Consider the following 26841-nt stretch of genomic DNA (forward strand, 5'->3'; position numbering starts at 1 on the left):
ATCCTAGAATGATTTCCTGACCAATGTATCGATAATCGTTCTATCACCATATCGTCAGATCGTTATCGTGAGCATTGTATCGCAAATCGTATCATATCATATCGTGAGGTACCAAGAGGTTCCCACTCCTAGTTTTGTCCAATTCTTGTTTTGTTTTGTCCAATACGAGGCTGCCGCTAACACGAAGGCTTAAGCTGATAGCGGTGCCTTAAACAAATAGAAAGCTACGAGGTTTGTGATGATGGGAGAAGCTTTTCACAAGCAGAGACATTTTGACCGACGTGTCCTGAGAGCCAAAGCCCTGGATGAAAAAATAATGCACTTCATAGCTTTCGTTGACTAGCCGCTTATTGTCGTGGAGGACATGGCTTTACAGTATTTGGAGCCACGCTGCCAGATACCGAGCCTGCGCTACTTTTCGGATGCGTGCTTACCTGCCCTATACGACCACCATTCTTCGTGGTAAACATGCTGATCACATCAGTTATCAGTCAAGTAAGCATGCTTTGCATGACGGCACAGTGGTTAGATGATCATTTCAACATGCACCAAACCACACTCCACTCATAAGAACTGCCTGGGTCACAGCAGAGGCAAGTAAAAAAATTATAATGTCTTAATCAGATTATTTTTCTTAAATCTAGCCAAATAGTTGTTTTGAGTGTTAAAGAATAGTTAAAAGATGAATCAGATTATTCCACTTACTTGAAGTAAATATTACGATTTGTTCTTAAATCCATACATCTAAAAAAAATGGTCATTTTTTACTTAAATCAAGAAAAAGTTGCTGTCAAATAGTGTTTCGAACCATATACAGTGCCTTGCAAAAGTATTCGGCCCCCTTGAATCTTGCAGCCTTTCGCCACATTTCAGGCTTCAAACATAAAGATATGAAATTTAATTTTTTTTGTCAAGAATCAACAACAAGTGGGACACAATCGTGAAGTGGAACAACATTTATTGGATAATTTCAACTTTTTTAACAAATAAAAAACTGAAAAGTGGGGCGTGCAATATTATTCGGCCCCTTTACTTTCAGTGCAGCAAACTCACTCCAGAAGTTCAGTGAGGATCTCTGAATGATCCAATGTTGTCCTAAATGACCAATGATGATAAATAGAATCCACCTGTGTGTAATCAAGTCTCCGTATAAATGCACCTGCTCTGTGATAGTCTCAGAGTTCTGTTTAAAGTGCAGAGAGCATTATGAAAACCAAGGAACACACCAGGCAAGTCTGAGATACTGTTGTGGAGAAGTTTAAAGCCGGATTTGGATACAAAAAGATTTCCCAAGCTTTAAACATCTCAAGGAGCACTGTGCAAGCCATCATATTGAAATGGAAGGAGCATCAGACCACTGCAAATCTACCAAGACCCGGCCGTCCTTCCAAAGTTTCTTCTCAAACAAGGAGAAAACTGATCAGAGATGCAGCCAAGAGCCCCATGATCACTCTGGATGAACTGCAGAGATCTGCAGCTGAGGTGGGAGAGTCTGTAGGACAACAATCAGTCGTACACTGCACAAATCTGGCCTTTATGGAAGAGTGGCAAGAAGAAAGCCATTTCTCAAAGATATCCATAAAAAGTCTCGTTTAAAGTTTTCCACAAGCCACCTGGGAGACACACCAAACATGTGGAAGAAGGTGCTCTGGTCAGATGAAACCAAAATGGAACTTTTTGGCCACAATGCAAAACGATATGTTTGGCGTAAAAGCAACAGAGCTCATCACCCTGAACACACCATCCCCACTGTCAAACATGGTGGTGGCAGCATCATGGTTTGGGCCTGCTTTTCTTCAGCAGGGACAGGGAAGATGGTTAAAATTGACGGGAAGATGGATGCAGCCAAATACAGGAACATTCTGGAAGAAAACCTGTTGGTATCTGCACAAGACCTGAGACTGGGACGGAGATTTATCTTCCAACAGGACAATGATCCAAAACATAAAGCCAAATCTACAATGGAATGGTTCAAAAATAAACGTATCCAGGTGTTAGAATGGCCAAGTCAAAGTCCAGACCTGAATCCAATCGAGAATCTGTGGAAAGAGCTGAAGACTGCTGTTCACAAACACTCTCCATCCAACCTCACTGAGCTCGAGCTGTTTTGCAAGGAAGAATGGGCAAGAATGTCAGTCTCTCGATGTGCAAAACTGATAGAAACATACCCCAAGCGACTTGCAGCTGTAACTGGAGCAAAAGGTGGCGCTACAAAGTATTAATGCAAGGGGGCCGAATAATATTGCACGCCCCACTTTTCAGTTTTTTATTTGTTAAAAAAGTTTAAATTATCCAAGAAATTTTGTTCCACTTCACGATTGTGTCCCACTTGTTGTTGATTCTTGACAAAAAATTAAAATTTTATATCTTTATGTTTGAAGCCTGAAATGTGGCGAAAGGTTGCAAGGTTCAAGGGGGCGGAATACTTTTGCAAGGCACTGTATGTTCTTGAATAAAGAACATTTCTGACAAACAAAAGTTTTTTGGGTTTTTTTTGTTCACATCTGATGTGGAAAAAATGGTACTAAATTATATTTTTGCACAGTAACATTTGCTCTTGTGTCTACTTTGAAAATTTACATGTATCTTTTAATAGACTTATTAGCTTGACGTTACCAGTTATCGTCGGGAAGGGGGAGAAAATTATCGGTTAATTTATTATCATGCATGTTCACATGTGATATCACGTGACATATGACCCAAAGTGTTATGTCCACAGTTCTCAAAAGTAATTTATACATTTTTTAAACAATTAACCATATACAGTATATACAGTATAGACATACAGTATTATGAAAAAATTCTTTTGCCTAAGCAGTCAAATTCAAAACATTGCTATATTTGATAAAGTGGATACTCCCGTAAAGTATATCATGTTATTGCAAAATTTCTTTTCTGACCTTTGACTCTCTCTTGTATCTAGTCTATCACCTACCCTTCAAATTTGAGGTAAATGTGCCGTTATATTATGTAAATTGCTAATCCATTGACATTGCGACACCACAATTTAATCTCCTCTTCCAATTCATATTGCAAACATGTTAAAGTTTGGTAATAAGCCCTTTATTCATTCTTGAGTTACCTACAGGCGGAGGTAATTTAAAAAAAAACTGATTTTGGACCCTCAATAATACTAAAGTTTCTTTATTTTTAAAAATGTTATAGTATTTTACTCATTGTGTGCCATTGACAACAATAGATTTCCAATTCATTTAAACTGGGAGGACTGACTGAATGCTCATCTCTCAGTGCCAGTGAGTCATTGGCTGCCACTGATGATGCGAGACGTCCAATCCATTTCGACATCTGAGTCAAAACGGATTGGCTTTCTAGCATCATCAGTGGCAGCCAATGAGTTAAATGAGTGCCCAATAAAGAGTTAAACAGCACATAATGGTAATTTTTAAATTTGTGTATACGTATTATGTTAATTGGCATCATATTATCCAATTGGCATCATATTATCCCTAATGCTAGCGTTGTGATGGTGGATGTCAGGAGTCGATGCAGGGTAGCTCCGATGAGACAGCCAATAGCGGCGAGGAGGGCAGCAGCGGGCCGGGCAGCACCAGCGGCCACAGCGACGCCTCAAGCAACGAGGCCGCCTCCAGCAGAGCAAGCCAATCGGCCGGTAGCCCCGCCAGCGACGTACACTCGGACGACATGGCCGACAGCGAGGCCCTAAAGGAGGAGGAGGAGGAGGAAGACGACGATGACGAGGAAGATGAGGAGGAAGAAGAGGAAGATGACGACGATGACGATGAAGAGGATGATGAGGAAGAAGAGGTGCCTGGTGACGACAGGCCACAGAAGGCAGAGGTGGGAGCAAGACGTGAAAAAAATGATGTAGGAACAAACAACACTTTAAAAAAAACATGCAAAAAAGTGTGTTTCCATCTGTCACTTCGAAGCAATTTAAATCACAATCTGGAATTTTACGGTCATTTCAAAATTTGACGACCTTTTGACTTTCAGAGTCGTGAAAAGTAAGCCTTCACTTTATTAGCTCATCTTACAGATCAATGGTAAGATTTGTATTACCGCACATTATTTATAATACTTGGCATAATCTTGGTAACAGGATTGCAAAACTGCACTAATGTTGGCTAGCTGTTTAGCGAGCTGTCCCACTTAAATAAATAAATCAAGAAAAAAAAGTCTTGTCCTAATCATATGCCCAACAGGCTTCCATTAGGTAGTCAAATTTTATCAAAATGTGAAAACTAGAAGCAAAAACATAAATTTGCACGACCCATTCTTTCGGAAAGCTTGATGTAGTGATATTCCCTCCTTTCTACCATGCTTAAAAGGTTATGGTAACAGGGTTGCATGCATGTTGTGGGGCACACGTTCCATGAGTGTTAATTAATATTGAAATGTTATGTTTATTACCGGTAAAACAAAAGCAATTAAACGATATACGTACATTTCATTTAAACTATTGAGATTCAATATGGTCCTTGGAGGAGGTTGGCTAAGAAAAAGAATTAGGTGCATTTTAGGCGTTACTCCAGACATAATTTAGATTTATTTTGGGGGAAGAAAAGTATTCCTTCTCAGTTTTTTATTTTACAGGTTTGGTCTCATGACAAAGTTACTCTTTTAGTAGTTTCAGTGTGGATTTAAAATTGATGGTACATGTCCAATTCTAGAAAGACCAATAACATTCTCATGAAAGCTGGTAAAATATATAAAACAAACTGCAGTCTTCTCAATCCCTAAAATTGGCAAACTAAATCTGACTGTATTCAAGCCATGTGACTGAAGCACCCACCTTTGGCAGAGGGACCCTCGGGAGCAAGCGGAGTCGCGGAAGAGGAAGGCGGGCGAGGCTCTGAGCGAGGGCACCAAACCCAAGGTTCTTCCCTACAGCCCGGAGACATCCGCCATCATGGCAGCCGCTGCGTCGTCCTCCCTGGAGAGTCGCATGAGAATGATGGATACGTGCGTGGCGTCCTCGTCCGCGCATCCCCCTCAGGCACCCGACATCAGCCCTTGCCAGGTGAGACCCCAGGAGCCTCCCTGCGTGACGAGGCCTGCAGACTTCCTGGGCGAGGCCATGGGTGGCGAGATCTTCAACTGCCGCCGCTTCATTGGACCCCAGCATCACCGCCACCACCACCACCATCATCATCACCACCACCACCATCACCACCACCACCACCACCACGAAGGGTAAGTTCTGTTAAGTCTGTTTTGCTTTTTGCGGAGGGAAAAAACTGGAGCGTCAAGGACCTGCAATGTGATTTGGGAGCCTTATTTTGTATACTTGGCAATTAAAAAAAACAAAAAAATTGGCCTGTTGTCAAATTTACAAGATTGTATGTCACGTTTTAAGGTTTTTAATTTCAAAATTTGTTATGATAGAGTAAATAGCTCATTTAATTAAGCTGTTGAGTGAATAGAAAAGACAGCAATTTGCCCTCCAGGCTTATAAAGCACTGGGGGTAACCCTGAACATTTATACCCGAACACACGTACATAGAAAAATAGGGATTACTGATGTCACGAGTAGAGCTGAACGATTTTAGGGGGAAAAAAAGATTTTTCTGGCTGATACTGCAATTTTTTTTCCCGATTCAGTTTGCTTCAAATTAAGGTTTCATCCAAAATGTATTGTCATATTTGTAAAAATGAATGAAAAATACATCATGCCATCAAAACATCATATACGATGACTTTTATTACAAGGACACGTGTTACGCTGTTTTTAATGTGATTAAAATTGGTTTCAAAAGACACTAAAAGATGAAAATTCAGTCGTCCTTCCAGTTTAAATGAATTATAAGTCAATGAGTTGTCAATGGCAGGCAATGAGTTATGTATGTAAAAATGAAAAAAAAGGTTATTTCCGCAAGAATTGTTCGACTAACTGCATCAAACAGATCGAGGGGTGAGCGATATGGCATAAAATTCATATCGTGGGATAAACCAAATCCCCTCACCGTAGCAGTATTTCTATTGTGACAATTTTTAATTATTATTTTGAATTTTATTAAAATAAGAAATATAAATATTTCCTGTTAAAAGGAGTAGAAAAGAGCTAATTTATTAGTTTGCTCAACAGGTCCTGAGTCACACAGTTTTAAAATTGTGAAGTCTAAATTCACAATTTGGATGTGAACTCGATTAATCTTTCAAGTTAGGGATATCCCGTTCGCATATTTTTGCATCCGAGTCACCTGATTATGAGAATCTGGCGATAGAGTCCTGATCCGATACATTTATTTATTTATTTATTTATTTATTTAACAAAAGTTCCCAACATGTTTCTGTCCCACCGTGCTGCCTTCATAATGCGAATTATTTTTAAACAAGAATAATGTAAAAAAATGCTTGTGTTTCTTGAATGCTTCATTGAGTGAGTCAACTCAAATCCACTCACGCTTTGGTGCTCACGCTGCAGAGAACAGCCTCTCACTGACACAGTGAGTTGCCAGAGCACACTTATGCAAGTTTAATGATGCTTGACACATTTGTGCCTTTGATCGTACAGCTACAAACTTCTCTAGCAGGATCAAAGCTACAAACCTGTCAATTATCGTCAACTTTAAGTACAAAACGCAGGCTGGACAGTTGGCGCAATTCTTAGCTCGAGGGAGGGTGAGAGGCTGTGGCGGGCGCTGTACGAGCATGAATCGGAAAAACACAATTTTTTTTTTTTAAAGACCCGATCCTGTGAAAAATGGCGCGATCGGCCCAATTTCCGATCACGTGATCGTCTCGGGATATCCCTGCTTTCAACCCTAGTTACGAGGAAGGAAGGGCATTTTAGGATACTTTCATTTGATTAGCTAAAACGCCACTAAGTGCAGTCACTTCCTGAAAATACTGGCTTTTATTGATGTCTGACTGATTGTCTATCCCTTTAAGACACCACTGTAATGTTGTTATTTCATTATTGGTGGGAATTTTAGTCATTATGATGGTGAAATGTCACTCTTAACTCGTGTTCGTGTGGGCACAGGCCAACGGTGGAGGACATGCTGAGTGCCGACGACGTGAGCTGCAGCAGTTCGCAGGTCAGTGCCAAGTCGGAGAAGAACATGGCAGACTTTGACGGCGAGGAGTCTGGTTGTGAGGAGGAACTGGCCCAGATCAACTCGCACGCCGAGCTTAGCTCACACCTGCAGCAGCACCTCCCCAACCTGGCGTCGATCTACCACGAGCACATGGTGCAAGGTGGGTGGATGAGGCCGGGCATCGGTGCCCTTTTGCAGGGCAGAGAATCCCAAATGTATTTGAGCTAACAGACATTTTTAGGGCAAAATATAATTAAAAGCATATGCATTATTATACATGTATAATAGTCTCTTGTCTGTCTACGTTTGAGATGTCCTATCAGTCAATAAAACACATTGACACCAAGAGTCATTATGTACATTGCGTGAATTCTTTGCCTGTTTGTTGAACATAATGCAAATGGAGGAAGATCTACACATGGAGATCTTAGATTAAAATCTGCTCACTAATTAATTTAAATTTGCTTGACAGCTGATGAATCCTCATGCAGCAATAGTAAAGGCATCAATGGTTTTGCGGTTGAATGTTTCAGAATTGCGAGAGGTTCTTTTGTGTTTCTAATCAGGTCCGGCCGTGCACAAGCATCAGTACTCGAGCGGCCACGCGGTTACCGACGTCAACTTGGACAACGTCTGCAAGAAAGGAAACACGTTGCTGTGGGACCTGGTGCAGGACAATGATGCTGTACGCCTGCCTTTACACAAATATTAGCTCAATGACAAAAATATTAGGGCTGTCAAACGATTAAAATTTTTAATCGAGTTAATTACAGCTTAAAAATTAATTAATCGTAATTAATCGCAATTAATCGCAATTCAAACCATCTATAAAATATGCCATATTTTTCTGTAAATTATTGTTGGAATGGAAAGATAAGACAAGATGGATATATACATTCAACATACGGTACATAAGGACTGTATTTGTTTATTATAACAATAAATCAACAAGATGGCATTAACATTATTAACATTCTGTTAAAGTGATCCATGGATAGAAAGACTTGTAGTTCTTAAAAGATGAATATTAGTACAAGTTATAGAAATGTTATATTAAAACGCCTCTTAATGTTTTCGTTTTAATAAAATTTGTAAAATTTTCAATCAAAAAATATACTAGTAGCCCTATTCTCTCCTCAATGTGTGTGAGTACACAAATTGACAGACAGCGAACATAAGTTCCAAAAAGAAATCAGACGGTGTGGCAAAGTTGCATGGGCTTTACTGAAGTCATCTCTTTTTGACAGGAGCACGTTTCTTGTATTTTTGTAAAACTGAAAATAACAAGGCAATGTGTCAATAACTTGCATAAATCACAAAATAACATAAAATGTACACACACGTGTCCATTTGAGCAGTAGCACTAGCCAATTAGCTCACAAGCATCTAACAATGTAACTGCATTTCACCATATATGTGAACAAATTCAAATACACATCATCAATAACTATCTAATGCTCATGAATATAAACAAAGGAGGAATATAACTCACAAGCGGTGCATGTATTAGACACAAACAGTGTGATGGGGCTATGAGAACTGCCACTGAATACTGGCACTGAATACGTTAGCTGGTCTGAATAGCACTGTCTGTCTATTAGTGTGCGTTCGCGTCGACATATAATCATGTCAGAAAAGCGCGCCTAAACCCAAATAATCAGCTACACATCTGTCTGAGCGGGCCTAGTGCGTTAATGGCGTCAAATATTTTAACGTGATTAATTTAAAAAATTAATTAACGCCCGTTAACGCGATAATTTTGACAGCTCTAAAAAATATACAAATCCTGTTTTTTTTTTTCTTTTCTCCACATCATTTGTGCAGCACAAAATACATTTACAAGCTAATTACACTTGAGCTATCTTAGTTGGCTTTTTTGCTTCCGGTGGATTTGTCCTGTAAAGTTTGCCGGGTAACTTGCTGTCTGCAGTAAACTCTGAGTATAACCCTGCATGTTGGGTTTTTTAAGTTGTGTTCAATGGACTTACATCCTTTCTGCTATAAGTGCTCGGTTTGCAAGTTGCAGGCTTTTTCATTGTTAAAGTGTTTTTATACTGTCCCACGACAGCTACTAGAATATCAACCGCCAATGTTTACTTCGTGTTTACAGCATATTTGTTTAAAACGTTTTTGTTTTTGTTTTGGCAAAATCCTTGTGCCTTTGCATTGTGGCCCTTACAAATTTAATATGACATAAATTAAATGTCAAGAACCTGAACATCCCTAATTTAAATAAATTATACTGCCACACCAATGACATGTCTGAATGTGTTTCAGGTCCACCTGTCTGAAGGTCTGATCAACGAGGCAGAGAAGCTGCTGTGCTCGCTGGTGTGCTGGTTCACTGACCGACAGATTCGCATGCGATTCATTGAGGGTTGCCTAGACAACCTGGCACACCACCGGTGAGAACTTAACTGGAAAACACTAGCAAACTGGCATGTTTTGTTTTTTAAACAGTGCTTTTTGATGGCCTCAGATCTGTTGTGGTCTCCTTGAGACTCCTTCCCAAACTCTTCGGCACTTTCCAGCAGTTCGGCTCCAGCTACGACACTCACTGGATTACCATGTGGGTAACAGCTTGAACTGACGGACCTCTGCCTTGGCAAATCAATCGGAGTTGTTTTTTTCTAGCCCTTATGTAACATAACTGGTAAAACATTTTAACTGAATCATTATTTAAATAGCTTTTTTTCATTTTTCTATACTGAAGCACAGTGGTAAAGTGGTTTAGGCCTTTTTCTATTCCAGTAGAGTGAAGGCTTACATTACTGAATATACTTTGTATGAATAAAACATCTTGTTTTTTCAATGCTTTATTTTTGGTCAGGTGGGCTGAGAAGGAGCTGCACATGATGAAGCTCTTTTTTGACAATCTCCAGCACTACATTCAGGAGGTCCGACAGCATCGGCACAAATTTGCTCTGTGAGTCCAATTTCAAGACTTGATGTTGATCTAATGTTATACCACCGAGTCAAAATAAATGTGCATTGTTTTAGGTATGGTCACAGTGCAGAAGTCCAGGTGCGGCTGCAGTTCCTTACTTGCGTCTTCTCCACGCTAGGATCCCCAGACCATTTCAGTAAGCAACACACATGCACAACTGCCTCATATTGCTGCTTGAAAAGATTTTGAAGATCATTTTTTACATTTCTCATTCTATCCATCACTATCTAGCTCAGTCTTCTATTTTGCTTTCTCTTGAAGGTAGTTAAGCTGTCTATAGCTCTCCTTATGCTATTGCTCTAGCTTTCCTGCTCCCTTTTTATCTTTTTCTCTTTCCTCCTTTCCTTTCAGACATGCTCTGAAGAAGGTAATGTTACGATATCTACCCGGTATGTGCTCATGTGTGTATGCAATATGCTGGCTTAGTTGACTCAGAGATTAGCCGGATCATTACTGGCTCGGGACCTAATCACAAGTCACGTTATGTTTAAATACAGAAGGTAATGTTCAAGGTTGATGACTTAGCTGTCATGTACATTTTTTGATCGTTTAATACTGAAAAATAAAATTTGATAAAATCAATAAATAATAATAAATTCAAATGTATTCAATTTGACCGAAAAAACAAAAGTGAATAGAACAAAAATTACAGTGTCTTTGGACAGAGGGACAGTTTTTATTTTTGCTGCAAGCAGTATCAGCTCCTTTGCTAAATTGTGGGGTTATTTTGCACTGAGAATGCTACACAGTGGTCAATGGTTTACTGATGTAACACTGACAAAGCAGGACGATTGTTGGCAATATTTGGCACGTTTTTGATGAAAAACAATCAAGCTGCTTATCAATGAGATAGGGGTCTAATGTCTTTAAGTGACGTCTTAATTGATTTGGCTTCCCGCTGTCCCCTGCAAACATTTTTAGACACAGTAAACAGTCTTTCCTCGTCTTCCACTGTATTAAAAGTCCAAAGCCAAACGGCGCATTCTATGCGGCCGGGGAAGAACCGGAGGTGAGGGCGGTTGTCGTGAGGTTCCCAATCCGAACATGGTGCTTCGCGGGCGGACACATGATAACCGTAGAAGACTGTATGTAGCTGCGTGAGGCCGGGCTGAAAACGGCGCACGGCTCTTCATATCTCTTTGCTGTGTGCTCGTTTGGTTAAAAATACTGTGCACACTCTGAAAATGAGAGCGCCTCTGCCACCCCCTGAGTAGATGTGCAATTACACTTAATTCTAGTACGGCAAAACAATATGGTCACATGCGCCACCCCCGGCATCACCAAAGGGGGGCGCGCCCCACTATTCCAGGAAAAAAATGGAGTAAAATAACATTATTTCTTCAATACTGTTTAAAAAAGGTAAACAGTCTTTACGTCATGCAATGCAGTCATGGTTAGATTGCAGGTCACATCACACAGCAGAGTTGCGATATTTTGACTTGTGGAAGTATTGCCAACCAAATTGGTGGATGTTGTTTTTGTTGCGGCATTCAGGACTGAGCCTGGAACAGGTGGACATCCTGTGGCACTGCCTGGTGGAGGACGCAGAGTGCTACGACGATGCCCTGCACTGGTTCCTCAATCAGGTGCGCAGCAAAGACCAGCACGCCATGGGCATTGAGACGTACAAGCACCTCTTCCTGGAGAAGGTACTTGCATCTGTTCCACATTACTGTTACTTTAAACCATTGAATAGAAAAGGCAACATTGTATGGACTCGCTCTGATAGACAGATGCAAGTGAGTCACAAGCTACCTTGAAAATATTTAGAAAGGCCTAAAAACTAGCAATTCAGTCAAAATTCTCTTATAGTTGTTCTTTTGTGTCATTTTTGTGTTTTTCCAGATGCCGCAACTGAAACCGGAGACAATCAGCATGACAGGTCTCAACCTATTCCAGCACCTTTGCAACCTGGCCCGGCTAGCCACTAGTACACTGGACAATGCTGCCAGCTGTGAGGTGCGAGCTACATTTTATGCTTGCCCCCCCAACAAACTACCGCTCATAAAAGTTTGTTTTGTTGTTATTTTTTTATGCTCTTTTGCATTCAGCTGTGCGGGATGGACCAGCTGTGGGGCATCGCCCTCCGTGCTCAGTCCGCCGACATCAGCCGTGCCGCTATCCAGTACATCAACTCCTACTACATCAACGGTCAGTGGTCACCCGCGCCATACCATAATTAGTGATGACATTGCCAACGGGGTGTCATGTTCCCAACTTTGCATCCTGCTCCCAGAGGGCCGGTAGTTTTCCCTAGGGAAAACGAAATGTCTGAGGCATTCAATGTGTCATGTGTTCAGCGGGTAAGACTGGTTTGGAGAAAGAGCAGGAGTTCATCTGCAAGTGTATGGAGAGCCTTCTGATGGCATCGGCCAACTTGGAGAAGGAAGCCCAGTCGGGCCTGACCAGCATCGAGAGAGGCCTGCTCATGCTCAAGACGCACCTGGAGGCCTTTAGACGCAGGTAATGCCAGTGAACTTGGGAGAAGAAGGCCGGCTGTCGATTTTGTCTCCTCAATGGAACTTCCTCTGCTCTGTCCCTAACTCAGGTTTGCCTACCACCTGCGCCAGTGGCAAATCGAGGGCACAGGAATCAGCAGTCACCTTAAGGCGCTCAGTGACAAACAGTCGCTGCCCCTCAGGATCGTGTGTCAGCCCGCTGGACTGCCAGACAAGGTCCAATCAGATCATTTGATTTTACTATTAGTGGTACCTCTACTTACGACATTAATTGAATCTGGTAGTAGTCTCGTAAACCGAAAATTTCGTAGGGACGCGTTTTACATGTAAATGCCCCAATCAGTTCCAAGCACTACTGACACACCACATTAAATTTTATAATTGGGGTAAAACCAGAATAAAACAACAGCCAAACACATTTGAATCATTCGATATACTTAACCGCACCGTTAATACCTGTAATGAAGTAGATAACAGAACAAAATGCAAAGAAAAAAATCTTACCTTTCGAGTGAGGCAAGGTCCTCTTTCACGAGATCAACGGTGCCTATTGCATAGCTCACTCTTTGTGACACAAAAACGCAAGGAGCCCAATGCTCTAATGTGCTACTAATGTAATGAACTGTCTGTGGGCTTGAAAAAACCCTTTGTAAGACGAAAACATGAGGAGCCTTGTGCTCATTTGGCTCAGACGTCGACCCGCTATAGACCCTACACACGTGACGTCACAACTCCTTCCTCCTGACTGGTGCCGCCCAATTGTCCGTCAACACATCATGTTTCCCTGTTACGGCTACGTACGTTCCTCCTATTTACGATGTGTTTTTCTGCTCGTTAACATTAATAATCAAAATGGTTAAGGCGTGTGTGGCGGTCGGTTGCAATAACAGAGAAGATAGACGGAGAAGACGGAGAGACTTGAAGTTCTACCGGATTCCGAGAGACCCGGAGAGAAGAGAGCGAGATGGGCTGCTGCAATTTGACGAGAAAACTGGGCTCCAAACGATTACCACAGATTATGTAGTAGTCATTTTATATCTGGTAAGATGCATTTAATATATATTTAGAGGGTTTTGGGCTGACAACCACAATTAAGATCATTGCTAGGCTAATCGCCGACAACATACACGTATGTATGTAGTGAGAGTGCTATCGCTAAACCATATAAACATTAAAAGCCCTAACTCCATTGACAAACGACATGAAATACATTAGACTTGACAGTGGATGTTAGCAATAACAAAAGATTTTGAATTGAAAATTTCGTAACTCACCTTTCCAAGCACAAGATAGATTCCTGCCGAATTTTCGTGGACGAGGACCTGTTTCACCCAACCAGCAACGAAGTATTTATAAGCCTCCAAGCTCTTAAAGTTTTTCAAACTTTCGTGAGAATAGGCTGATTTTGTGTGGACAAGATAGTTGTACAGTTCAGGGTAGCTAGCAGATGTCAGGCAAATACGGCGGAGACAGCGGGTCGAAAAACATCGATTTAGGCATCAAATATGTATCTGGCGAATGGATAAGCTGAAGCTTTTCCACATAACGCCTTTTATGCAACGCATCAAGTGAGTTTACGGCATCCGAAAGCACCGGGTCTTCCATGAAATGCATTATAAATTGCTCGATCAATTGAGACCATTGATAATACAGACACAAAATGACGGACAAGTGGGCGGAACCATACAGCGAGCATGTGATTTTGTGACGTCGGTGGGTAGGGTCTATAGCACAGGTGTCAAACTGATTCCAGAAAGGGCCAAGTGGGTGCAGGTTTGCTTTCCAACCAATGAAAAGGACACCTTTTCACCAATCAGATCTTTTACATGTGTAATCAGTTAAACTTTGTCAGGTGCTGCTTGTTTCAGTAGGAAGTTCATTGGTTAAACTCTCTGGACGGTATCGGTTGGAACAAAATCCAGCACCCACTTGGCCCTTTCTGGAATCGATTTGACACCTGTGCGCTATAGCAACGATAACATCGTTGCGCCTCTGCACGTCATCATACTGCGACACCCAAATTGAAAGGCAGTCAACAATAGGCTGATAGGAGAGCAGCATACAGAATGGGATGGGATAGGAAAGATTATGACCAATAGGACAGGAGGATTTTATGGCACAACAGTCAAAAGCAGAAAGCAGGAAGTAGCCAAAAGTATTGGCACCCATGCAATTCTGTCAAATAATGTTCAATTTCTCACAGAAAATGATTGCATTTACAAATGCTTTGGTAGTAACATCTTCATTTATTTTGCAATGAAAAAACACAAAAGTCAAATTTAAATCATTATCATTTTATACGAAACTCCAAAAATGGGTCGGATAAAAGTATTGGCATCCTCAGCCTGATACTTGGTGTAGCACAACCTTTAGACAAAATAACTGTGAAAAACCGCTTCCGGTTTCCATCAATGAGATTCTTACAATGCTCTGCTGGAATTTTAGACCATTCTTCTTTGGCCAACTGTTCCAGGTCTCTGAGATTTGAAGGGTGCCTTCTTCAAACTGCCATTTTCAGATCTCTCCACAGGTGTTCAATGGGATTCAGGTCTGGACTCATTGCTGTCCACTTTAGAAGTCTCCATTGCTTTCTGTCAAACCATTTTCTAGTGATTTTTGAAGTGTGTTTTGGGTCATTGTCCTGCTGGAAGACCCATGGCCTCTGAGGGAGACCCAGCTTTCTCACACTGGGCCCTACATTATGCTGCAAAATTTGTTGGTAGTCTTCAGACTTCATAATGCCATTCACACGGTCAAGCAGTCCAGTGCCAGAATGAGCAAAGCAACCCCAAAACATCAGAGAACCTCCACCATGTTTGACTGTGGGGACAGTGTTCTTTTCTTTGAAGGCCTCGTTTTTTTCCCTGTAAAATCTATGTTGATGCCTTTTCCCAAAAAGCTCCACTTTTGTCTCATTTGACCAGAGGACATTCTTCCAAAACGTTTTTGGCTTTCTCAGGTAAGTTTTGGCAAACTCCAGCCTGGCTTTTTTTAAGTCTCTGGGTCAGAAGTGGTGTCTTCCTGGTTATCCTACCATAGAGTCCCTTTTCGTTCAGACGCCAACGGATAGTACGGGTTGACACTGTTGTACCCTGGGACTGCAGGACAGCTTGAACTTGTATGGATGTTAGTCAAGGTTCTTTATCCACCTTTTGCACAATTTTTCGTTGAAATCTCTCGTCAATTTTTCTTTTCCGTCCACATCTAGGGAGGTTTGCCACAGTGCCATGGGCTTTACTCTTATTGATGACACTGCACATGGTACACACAGGAACATTCAGGCCTTTGGAAATGGACTTGTAGCCTTGAGATTGCCCATGCTTCCTCACAATTTTGATTCTCAAGTCCTCAGACAGTTATTTGGTCTTCTTTCTTTTCTCCATACTAAATGTACACACAAGGACACAGGTTGAGTCAACTTTAATCCATTTTATCTGGCTACAAGTGTGATTTAGTTATTGCCACCACCTGTTATGTGCCTCAGGTAAGTTACAGGTGCTGTTAATTACATAAATTAGAGTAGCATCACGTGATTTTTCAAAGGGTGCCAATACTTTTGTCCGGCCCACTTTTGGAGTTTTGTGTAAAATGATTTTTTTTTCCATTTTGTGTTTTTTCATAGCAAGCAAAATAAATGAAGATATTACTACCAAAACATTTGTAATTGCAATCATTTTCTGGGAGAAATTGAGCATTATCTGAAAGAATTGCAGGGGTGCCAATACTTTTGGGCAGCACCGTACGCATCTTTTACAGTGTTGTATTTTTGCCTCTCGTAACCTGAAATATCTTTAAGAAGAGGCAATGTTTTCGTGTTTCAACGTGTCGTAAATTGAAAATGTGAAGCCGCTTGTAACTAGAGGTACCACTGTATATACGTAATTTTTTTGTCATTGAGTTTTATATTAAACATTTCAGCATTGAAGTGGTGCTGAAACAATATTATTTTGAAAAGCAGATGACCATCGAGATGTATCCCAGCGACCAAGTGGCGGACCTACGCGCTGAGGTGACCCACTGGTACGAAAACCTGCAGAAAGAGCAGATGAACCAGCAAGCGCAGCTGCAGGAGTTCGGCCAGAGCAGCCGGCAGCCGGGAGAATTCACAGGTCCGGCTCACTCACACCTTCGTTCCCCTCGCAGAGTGTAGCAAATCTTCCTAAATTTGCATGTACTCACGTGTACTCTTTTTAATGAATTTTTATTTTATTTTTTTTGGTCCCAATTTTATTTATGTGCTACACCAGAGAAATGGCACGATTTAGGATCAAAAATCATCGTCAATTCATCATTGCAGGACACATTAAAGGGAAAGACAACACCTTTATCATGTCCATCCCATTTTAAAGAATCTTGTTTAATATACAAAACAATTGTAAAAGCACAATTTCACTTTACAGCCCTCTTTATACTCCCACGTCAAGGCGCACATGATACTACTGAATAAAAGCCGCACAAAATTTGCCTTCACACTCACACGTCAAAACTCGGGGTTTATGCGGGTCAATAGAAAGATTTAAAAGTCAAATAGTAGATTTTGACCCAATTTAGGCCTTAAAAAGCTTAAAACTAAATATTCGAGGCACTAAAAATTGTGTAAACTTGGCGGTTAACTTTTTTTTTTTTTACATAAAGTTGTCCGATATCATCGGGTAGCCACTCAAATCTGCCGATAAAATTATTTTTAAATGATTTCGGATAATATTGACATTTTCATTTTCGGTTGTCGGCCTACATGTATTTTGCCTTCAAAGTGAATGTAGAAGCCTTCTGCCTTTGTTCAAGGGCTGGTCGCAGCCTAGCGCAGCACTTATGCTTATTGACCGTTAGATGTCTCTAAACCAGTGCTTCTCAATTATTTTCTGTTACGCCCCCCTAAGGAAGACGTAAATGTTTCGCGCCCCCCCAAACTCTCTGCCGCCACTGTAAATATTATCATGTCTATAAAATTACTATTATAAATACGCATCTGCCTAACATTGAGTCCTTTGTTTCTAATAAAGAAAAAAAGTAACATAGATCAACTTATAATAAAGTATAACTTTATTAACATTGTTTTGTTTGTAACAGAGAAGACTTGACACGCATCAATTTGCCTGAATTAAAAAAAAAGTCACATCCAAACTGTAAAAAATACACTCAAGGTACATTTTTGACCATTTGATACTGAAAAATAAAATGTAATAAAATCAGTAAATAATAACAAACTAAAATTGATTAGAAACATTCACTCATGAGGACAATATGCCAAAAAAATGGACTCAAAAAAAACAAAACTGAATAAAAGAAAAAAAGAGTGTCCATGGACAGAAGGACAGTTTTTATTTTTGCTGCTCGCAGTATTTACCTCCCTTGCAATAGTGTGGAGTTATTTTGCAATGAGCATGCTAACAATGTCAATGCTCACTGGTTTACTGATATAACACTGACAAAGCAGGACGATTGTTGGCAATATTCGGCACGTTTTCACTGAAAAACAATCAAGCGGCTTATCAATGAGATTGGGGTCTAATGTCTTTAAGTGGCGTCTTAATTGATTTGGCTTCTAGCTGTCTGCTATAATTATTTTTAGACACAGTAAACAGTGGTCTTTCGTCATCACCCACTGTATTAAAACTCAAAGCTAAAAGGCAAACAGCACGAAAAAAGCGCATTCTCGGCGGCCGAGGTAGGTCACTCTGAAAATGAGAGCGCCACTGCCACCCACTGAGCGGATGTGCAAGTACACTTTATTCCAGTACGGCAAAAAAAAAAAAAAGCATGTTCCCCGAGGTCACATGCGCCCCCCCCTGGCATCGCTCTGCGCCCCCCCAGGGGGGCGCGCCCCACTATTTGAGAAGTACTGCTCTAAACTAAGATGCTTGGGTTTTTTTGTGTGAGCATACCATTTGTATTCATGGTGCAAAAATGAAATGAGCAATAAATGATTGAAAAGTAATGAATTATAAACTCATTGTATACCTCATTCACTGTACTGAAGCTGTGTCTTTGTTATTTTAAACCAGAAGCACTGTGTGAGCCATATGTGATATGGCAGTGCCTTATTGACACTTTCCTCTCGCACCTGATCCAAAAAACTGATGTTTTCACTTATTTGATTTCAACAATAAATATACCGTAGTGGTACAATATAAGCACTTCCCCATAAGTTTTGTTCCCTTATTTTTCACAGAATGTTTATTGGAAAAACCTTGAAGTTGTTAAATTTATCATTCTTAAAGTATCCAGTGGAGCATCACAATTCAATTAGCCATAATATGCTGTCCATGACTGCATCTATCAGTATTGTTTTAATATCGGTATCAGATTTTTGGAGTTTGACAATATCGGTTAAAAAGTCATTATCGGACAACTCTACTTACAATTTGTGTGTGTAAAACTATCTGCTGTTGGGAATGGGCATAAAATTTGTTTGTCGTGGCATTAAATGAGATTTGCTCCGATTCTTCATCAACGCCAGCTGACAACAACAATATACCCATCTTGAAATCTAATTGCTGTATATGCAGAAAGAAAAATCTCATCTGTGACTTTTTTTCCCTTTGTTTTTACTTCATTTCTACAGTTTTTGTTGTTGTTTTTTGCAACTAGGCAGATAATGAGTGTTCAAGGTTTTAGAATGTGTGTTTAACAAGTGGAATGTGGGCCAAAATGAAGTAAAAACAGCTGTCCTCCTAATCCGATTTTCTGGTGACATTGCCTCCCGTTACTTTTTGGGTAATGTCTGGCCATATGGTTTTCAGGGGGTCTCATGGGACCTGTCCGGATGATCTCTTCGGGCCACGAATTAACCACTGACTACGATGAGAAAACCCTTCATGAGCTGGGCTTCAAGGACATGCAGGTAAGTGTAGCGTAAAAATAGTTGTTTCATTTTAAGATTACGGAAATATACGCCCAGAAGTCGGGAATCCGAGGCATGAGGTTTCAATTTCTGAACAGGATGCTATCACGGTTATAAGTATGTCATTCGGTGTTTCGCTGGAATATTTTTTTAGCCATTCAATTTAATTCATGTTTATTATACCCACTGATCTTCTGGGTTGTGATTTTCATTCTCGCTGTTACCTTCCAAATATGAAATTCTATTCTATAAATCATCTGAATCTTTAGATGGTGTTTGTGTCTTTGGGAGCACCTCGTCGCGAGCGTAAAGGCGAAGGCGTGCAGCTGCCAGCCTCTTGCTTGCCTCCCCCACAGAAGGAGCACATCCCCATGCTGCTGTTGCTACAGGAGCCTCACCTCACCACACTCTTCGACTTGCTGGAGATGCTGGCCTGCTTCAAGGCACCCAGTCCTTCTGCAGAGAACCTCAATGACAGTCCTGAGGTTGGTCATGAAGGAGCGTGTTTATCCCCGTAAAGCCTGACACTGTACACTTGCAAAAATGATCTAACACTACAAACTGACACCACATGACTCTAACCTTTAATTTGCAGTGGAGATGGGGAACTCCAAATCATATTCTGCACAATAAAAGATTTAGAGTTTGTACAAGTCCTTGAAATCCTTAAAAATGCTTGGATTTTACTGTCGTGTTATCAAGGTTTGAAAAAAACTTGAATTTTGCGTCGTCTTTGAAAATGCTTGGAAGTGTTAGGAACACGATATTGCCCAGGTTCCTTCAAAAATATACATTTTGAAATGAAGGAAAACAAATGTAATTATTATCATTATATTTGATTAATCGCTGTTACATGCTCCTTCTGAAGTTGCTTTCCCTTCATGTCCCGCCTCACATTGTCACTCCCAAGTTTACAGTGCATTTGAGCCAGTGCATGAGTAGTTTGGAGTTTAATCAAGTGAACGGTATACAAATAGAGTTGTATTTAAATCCATAAATGTGCATTTGCTGTGGTTTAGTACAATACTTTTATTGCACCACCAGTGTATTTTTTTTTTGTGACCTCCACGAGCCAGTCGCTGTTTAATGGGAGTCACTTTGCTCGGCTTCGTCGCTGCTAGGCTTATTCGCCTGGTTCTCGATCAATTCCCTTTGTTGCAACAGCCACTTACCTTATTTTAGGGAGTAGGAGATATTATAATATCCTTGTAAAGAGTTTCGTCAAGACTGGATTTTTTTTTGTAGTAAACTTCAGTTCCACACAAACGTACAATGAGATATCATTTAGCTCAGCAACTGGAGGAGGAGGGCATTTTTCAAGTATCCCAAACTTCAAGCACATTTATCAAGGTTTCCTCGGACATGACTTAGATGTCTCCGCACACTGTACTGCATGCTATCACTACGCCAGCACCTCTGCTATTGGACTCGCGCTCAGTTTGCCACAAAATGCTCACTGCCGCCGGGATTGCGCCCTCCCAGGGGGGTTCAGAATGGGCACCATTCAAACTAAATTTCTCGAGCTTTTGTGTCGTAGACGTAGGCACCATATTTTTTTCCAGCCTCATCATTAAAAAATATTGGGATAACGTTTAACAGGTACTAGGAAAAACTGGAAAATTGGTCTTGAAAATCTTTAAAAAGGGCTACAATTTGGACGTGGACAAGATGTACGAATCCTCACTCAAACTGAGCACGGATCATGGTAGTATATGTTTGTGTCTGGATGTAGATGGCCCGCTGCGAGGAACTGCACCTCCATGCCGAGAACCTTTCTCGCCGTGTTTGGGAGCTTCTCATGCTGCTGCCCACATGTCCTAAGATGCTGCAAGCCTTTCAAAACATCTCTGACGACAATACGGTCTGCAGCTCGCATTCTGTCTTCAACACTCGCAATTCTGCTTACTATGACTAATCTGTAAGACGCTTGTGTGTTTGCGTTTTCAGAATGAAGGTCTTTGCTGGAAGGAGCTGCTGAGGATCAAAAGTGCTCACAAGCTGCTCTACGCTCTTGAGATTATCGAAGCTCTGGGAAAACCAAACAGACGCATCCATAGAGAGTCCACTGTGAGAGATGCATGCGTTTGAAGAGTTCAAAGAGCAGACCTCTCATTTTGTTCTAATTCTGATTTTTATGCAGTGTATTTCAATATAAGGGTTGTCAATAGATTAATTCCGTTTATTGCAATTAAGTCTTCTATGTTCAAACCACGATTAATCACACATTTTGTGTCTGTTCAAAATTTACAAGAAGAGCAAATTTACAAGTTTAGAACACTTTATTGGGCAAATGACTTATGTTTTTTGCAATTTAAAAAAAATTTGCCTCATAAGACCAAGTTTTAACATTTTAACATTTTGTGTAGTACAAGTGAAATATATACATATATAAATTGTCAATGACAGCCAATGACTGCCCTCTAATGGGTTAATACACTTATCAACATGAGTGAACAAGTATGCTTACCTTACGGAAAAATGTGTTATTGAAATATTTCAAATTCAAGCCAAACAAAATGGGAACGTAGTGTAAACATTTGTAAAAGGAGTTGCACACATTGTGTTTAATTGCAACACACCCGAGTAAAAATAAATACTAATATATATATATTGGACGTCTATTGGTTCATGTGTGTGACTGACTTAATATGTGTGTCTGTGTGTGTAGGGCAGCTACAGCGACTTATATCCAGACTCTGATGACTCGAGCGAGGACCAAATTGAAAACAGCAAAAACTCGTGGAGCTGCAAGGTAGATAAACTAACATGGCCAATAGGAAGTCCAGCTTGCGTGTGTGTGGGAATCTCCATTCACCTCCCCACTCACCCCCTCTTCTTTGACTCCTACCTTCTTTCTGTTCCCTTCACCTACTACTTCATCCTTCCTCCCCGCCACCTATTTATTTTCCTTTTGTTCTTCCACTTTATCCTTTTCTGTTTTCCCCGCCTCTCTATCCTTTCTTCACCCATTTTTTTCTTCTGCTTATCCTTCCCCTTCCCTCCTTTCTAACTTTTCTACTTTCCGTTCTGGTATCTTCTCATTCCACCTCTTACCCTTCATATCTTCTACTTCATTTATTCTTTCTTTTCCCACTTTCTTTCTCTTCTGTATCTTTTTTTCTGTTCAACTCTTTTCCTCTTCTTCAACATCTCCTGTTCTCTTCTTTCTTTCTCATGGTCGTCCAGTTTGTTTCATCTGGAGGTCTACAACTGCTCCTCGAGATCTTCAACTCTGGCATCCTGGAGCCCAAAGACCAGGAATCCTGGACTGTGGTGAGCTGTTTTTTTTTTTTTTTTCTGTTTCGCATGTGACTCCTTAAGTCTTCATACTTTCAAGCATACAATTTAATTTTCTGTGCGATGTGTTCAGTGGCTGTTGGACTGCCTGGCCTGCCTGCTGAAGCTCATTTGCCAGTTTGCCGTGGACCCCGCCGACCTAGACTTGGCTTACCACGATGTTTTCTCGTGGTCCGGCCTGGCCGACGGCCAGCGCAAGCGAGCCTGGCCAGGAAAGTCGCGCAAGTCCACCGTGGACCACGGGAAAAGTCTACACATCCCCAGACTCACCGAGGTGGCTAAATACATATACTATGAAAACACATTGTCTCACACAAATGCATATAAAGGCAGGGAACAGACATAAAATGCATACACAGAAACACAAAATAGACGTGCACACATATGAACGAAAACACAAACCAGACACAAATACACACACCTGCACAAAAACAAACGCAATCACGTACACCGCCACGGCTGCGCGAAACACAGGTGCAGGCATTAAAACGACCGCACAAATATCTAAAAACGAGAGTTACTTCTGTAACTAAGGTTCTATGAATTCCGGATTACCGCCAGAGGGCGGTGCTTAGCACCTGGATATCTACGTGTGCGCAGCACAAAGGTCGAGAATAAAATACCAACAAAGTCACGCCATTGGACGTGACCTGGGTGACGTCAGAGGTCGATAAGAGCCCCGCTCACCCAGCACTAGTTCCTTTTCGGAATGTACTCGCAGGGAGTCTGAGTGACAGGCAGCTCTGGCGGTCATCCGGAATTCATAGAACCTTAGTTACAGAAGTAACTCTCGTTCTATTTCATTCCTTCTGACCGCCAGAGGGCGGTGCTTAGCACCTGGATGACTTTATACCAACAATGTCACGAAGACACCACACATACCGAGGATCAGTCTCGGTGAGAGGAAGCCGACAGCACTACTGAAGCTACCGGGTGAGGAGCTGCCACATTCACTCTGTAGAAGCGGGCAAACGTACAAGACGATGCCCACGTTGCTGCGGAACATTCATGTCATTCAGAGGAACACCTCTCAGTGCCACCCAGGAAGTTGCCATCTTCCTTGTGGAATGGCACGTGACTTTAGGAGGCTGAAGACCTTTGGATTCATAGGCCTGAAGAATAGCTTCGACAACCCAATGTGACAAGCGTTACTTCGAGACTGTGCAGCCTTTATTTTTGTCACCAAAACATACAAAAAGAGCATCTGTTTTACGAGTGCTTGCAGTCACGCTAATATAGTGCTTCAGCATACGAACAGGACATAGCAAACTTTGCAAATGTCCGTCAGGTTCACTCACATCGTTCAACACAGCCAGGGTAACTGGCTGGTTAATGTGAAAGGCTAAAAGTCTCTTCGGTAGAAAACTCGGATTGGGCCATAATGTAACCCCAGAACAGTCAGGATTCCACCTTAAACAGTTCGGAGAAATCGATAAAGCGTGTAATTCACTCATTCGCTTCGCTGAAGTAATTGCGAGGAGGAACGCAGTTTTCATTGTGACCCACTTAAGGTCAGCCCCATTCAAAGGCTCAAAAGGGGTTAAACACAAACCCTCCAGGACTACTGGAAGGTCACACGTGGGGAGGCGTGGTAATCTTGGAGGCTGTCGACGAAGGGGACCCTTCAAAAACCGACACACCAGGGAATGAGAGCCCACTGATCGGCCATCCACCAAAACATGGTGGGTGGATATCGCAGGCACGTACACTTTTAAGGTTGATACGGAAAGTCCCTTATCAAGAAGTTCTTGTAAATAGCTGAGTAATATTGGCACAGAGCAGCGCACAGGATCCACATCGTGATCCTTACACCATTTATTGAACAGTCTCCACCTGTTACTGTAAAGCGCCCTCGTGGACGTCGCACGAGCATCAAGTACAGTTTGTACAACCGCCTCTGTACAGGACTCTAACAGAGAGTCCGGCCCTTCAGAGGCCACAGGTACAGGTGAAGACGCTCCGGGTGGGGGTGCCAGATGCTCCCCTCCAACTGGGACAACAGGTCCATTCTCTGGGGCAGAGGCCAAGGATCTCCATTGAGATGTTTGAGAATCAACGGAAACCACATTCTTCCTGGCCAGAACGGAGCGACCAACAACACCCTGTGATTGCTCTGGCTGATCCTGTGCAGAGTCACCATTAAGAGAGGAAGAGGCGGAAACGCATACAGGAGACAGTCTGGCCATGAGTGTGCTAGGCTATCCTGACCTAGTGGACTGTTCGGTTCCACAAGGGAAAACCACAGTTGACAATGAGTGGTTGCTTCTGAAGCAAAGAGGTCTACCTCTGCAACACCGTACCTCCCCCATTTCTCCTGAACCACAGCAGGGTTCAACCTCCACTCCCCAGGCGGTGGTTTCTGCCTGGAGAGTAAGTATGCTGCACAGTTCCGCACCCCCGGAAGATGGACTGCCCTGAGACTCAGAAGGTGTGGAAAAGCCCACAGGAGAAGCTTTTGAGCCTCCACCAGTGAGAGAGGAGATCTGGTCCCCCCTTGGTGGTTTATATGGTAGACAGTGGACGTATTGTCCGACTGAACCAGAACATGCTTTCCACTCAGCGCAGGGAGAAAATGTTTGAGACCGGGTCGAACAGCACGAAGCTCCAATACATTTATGTGACAAAGTCTCTCCAGTGGGGACCAAACACCCCTGATCGTCCTGTGGTTCCACACTGCACCCCAGCCTGAAAGTGACGCATCCGTTACAACCACTTCTCGGCGCGAGGGAAGAGAACCTAACGTGACCCCTTTGCATATGAACTGCCTGTCCATCCAGGGCCTTAGAAGTTGATGACAACGCCCTGAGAGAGTCACAAGTCTGCGTTGATGTCGGGTGGGATCCAATCCCAAACCGTTCATCCAAATCTGTAACGGGCGCAAAAATAAAAGCCCCAATGGCACCACAATTGATAGTGCAGTCAGTTTCCCCAACAACTGGAGGACGGTCCCGTATGACAGACTCTCACTGTGTCTGACACGCGTGACCATTCGGAGAACGTCGTCTACCCTTTGTGGCGACGGAGAGGCGGTCATAGTTAAGGAGCTTAAGCTCATGCCGATGAAAATCACATGTTGGCTGGGAATCAAATGACTTTTCGAAAGGTTTACCTTGAGACCTAGTTGCTTCACATGGTCCAACAGCAGCGTGGTGTGGCTGAGAGCTTGTTCCAGAGTCTGTGAACACACAAGCCAATCGTCCAAGTAAGGAAGAATTCTGAGGCCGCGGCTCTGCAGGGGGGGCCAGCGCCGCAGCCATGCATCTTGTAAATGTCCGGGGAGCAAGAGAGAGAGAGAATGGCAGCACTCTGTATTGGTATGCTTTTCCTTCGAAGGCAAAGCGAAGGAAAGGCCTGTGGTGTGGTACCACTGGAACGTGAAAATAGGTGTCCTTTAAATCCACACTTGTAAACCAGTCTCCTTGAGTGATTGATTGTAGAACGTCCGTCGTGCGAAGCATGTGAAATTTTAGACGCTTGATGTAACAATTTAGTGATCTCAGATCGAGGATAGGGCGAAATCCGCCGTCCTTCTTCTGAACAAGAAAATGAATTGAATAAAACCCTTTCAACAGGTTTGAACTGGGAACCAACTCTATAGCTTCCTTCTGTAAGAGTTCTACGATCTCTTTTCTGAGGGCCATACGTTTCCCTGGATCTGACACAACTGTTGTCTTCACCCCATTGAACTTTGGGGGACGACGCTTGAACTGAATAGTGTAACCTCTGAACAGAGTTGAAATGACCCATGGGTCTGGAACAAGGGCTACCCAGCGTCTGAGATGGTGTTTGGTAAAACGGCTGAGGCCCTGGCAATGGTAGTCAAACTCTATCGTTCCTGCCCCTACTAGCGGTAGAGGGCTTGGAGGGGCGAGTGTGTTGAAGTCTGTGAAATCGGTCGGCTCTTGGAGGTCTTCCTGTCGGCTCCCAAAAAACAGGCCGTAAGGCAAGGCAAGGCAAATTTATTTATATAGCACAATTCAACACAAGGCAATTCAAAGTGCTTTACATCACATGAAGACCATAAAAATCACATTTAAATCAACACAACGTAAAAACCAAGACAAATGATCGCATTTAATCACAGAATAGAAATAAATAAATAAAAATAAAACAAAAATAAAAATAAAGCAAAAACTAATACTACTAATAATCATTGAAATCAGCAATGGAGATAAGCACAAGAGGAATAGAAGGCAGGTAGGTTGAAATATATAGACAATTATGGATATGCAGTGCCAAACAAAAGCGTTTTTGGCCCTGATTTAAAGGAGC

General features: G+C 42.0%; 1 protein-coding gene across 5 annotated transcripts in view; it reads left to right on the forward strand.

The window, feature by feature from the left end:
• The window catches only part of usp34 (ubiquitin specific peptidase 34), a 120486-nt gene that overhangs the window by 40353 nt on the left and 53292 nt on the right, over window positions 1-26841 (forward strand). For 2 of the 5 annotated variants that reach the window (XM_057842813.1, XM_057842815.1), the window contains exons 14-34: window positions 3478-3819; window positions 4784-5175; window positions 6968-7182; window positions 7589-7707; window positions 9300-9427; window positions 9502-9591; window positions 9853-9948; window positions 10023-10105; window positions 11464-11618; window positions 11815-11928; window positions 12021-12120; window positions 12270-12432; window positions 12518-12644; window positions 16387-16537; window positions 19172-19272; window positions 19542-19757; window positions 21005-21133; window positions 21220-21339; window positions 21941-22024; window positions 22459-22545; window positions 22643-22843. In XM_057842813.1, coding sequence (XP_057698796.1) covers window positions 3478-3819; window positions 4784-5175; window positions 6968-7182; window positions 7589-7707; window positions 9300-9427; window positions 9502-9591; window positions 9853-9948; window positions 10023-10105; window positions 11464-11618; window positions 11815-11928; window positions 12021-12120; window positions 12270-12432; window positions 12518-12644; window positions 16387-16537; window positions 19172-19272; window positions 19542-19757; window positions 21005-21133; window positions 21220-21339; window positions 21941-22024; window positions 22459-22545; window positions 22643-22843 — 3213 coding nt within the window. The remainder of the gene's footprint in view (window positions 1-3477; window positions 3820-4783; window positions 5176-6967; window positions 7183-7588; window positions 7708-9299; window positions 9428-9501; window positions 9592-9852; window positions 9949-10022; window positions 10106-11463; window positions 11619-11814; window positions 11929-12020; window positions 12121-12269; window positions 12433-12517; window positions 12645-16386; window positions 16538-19171; window positions 19273-19541; window positions 19758-21004; window positions 21134-21219; window positions 21340-21940; window positions 22025-22458; window positions 22546-22642; window positions 22844-26841) is intronic. The other 3 variants (XM_057842814.1, XM_057842818.1, XM_057842817.1) reach the window with 2 other exon arrangements.

The sequence above is a fragment of the Corythoichthys intestinalis genome, chromosome 8 (genome assembly GCF_030265065.1).
Source record: "Corythoichthys intestinalis isolate RoL2023-P3 chromosome 8, ASM3026506v1, whole genome shotgun sequence".
In the NCBI taxonomy this organism is placed as follows: Eukaryota; Metazoa; Chordata; class Actinopteri; order Syngnathiformes; family Syngnathidae; genus Corythoichthys; species Corythoichthys intestinalis.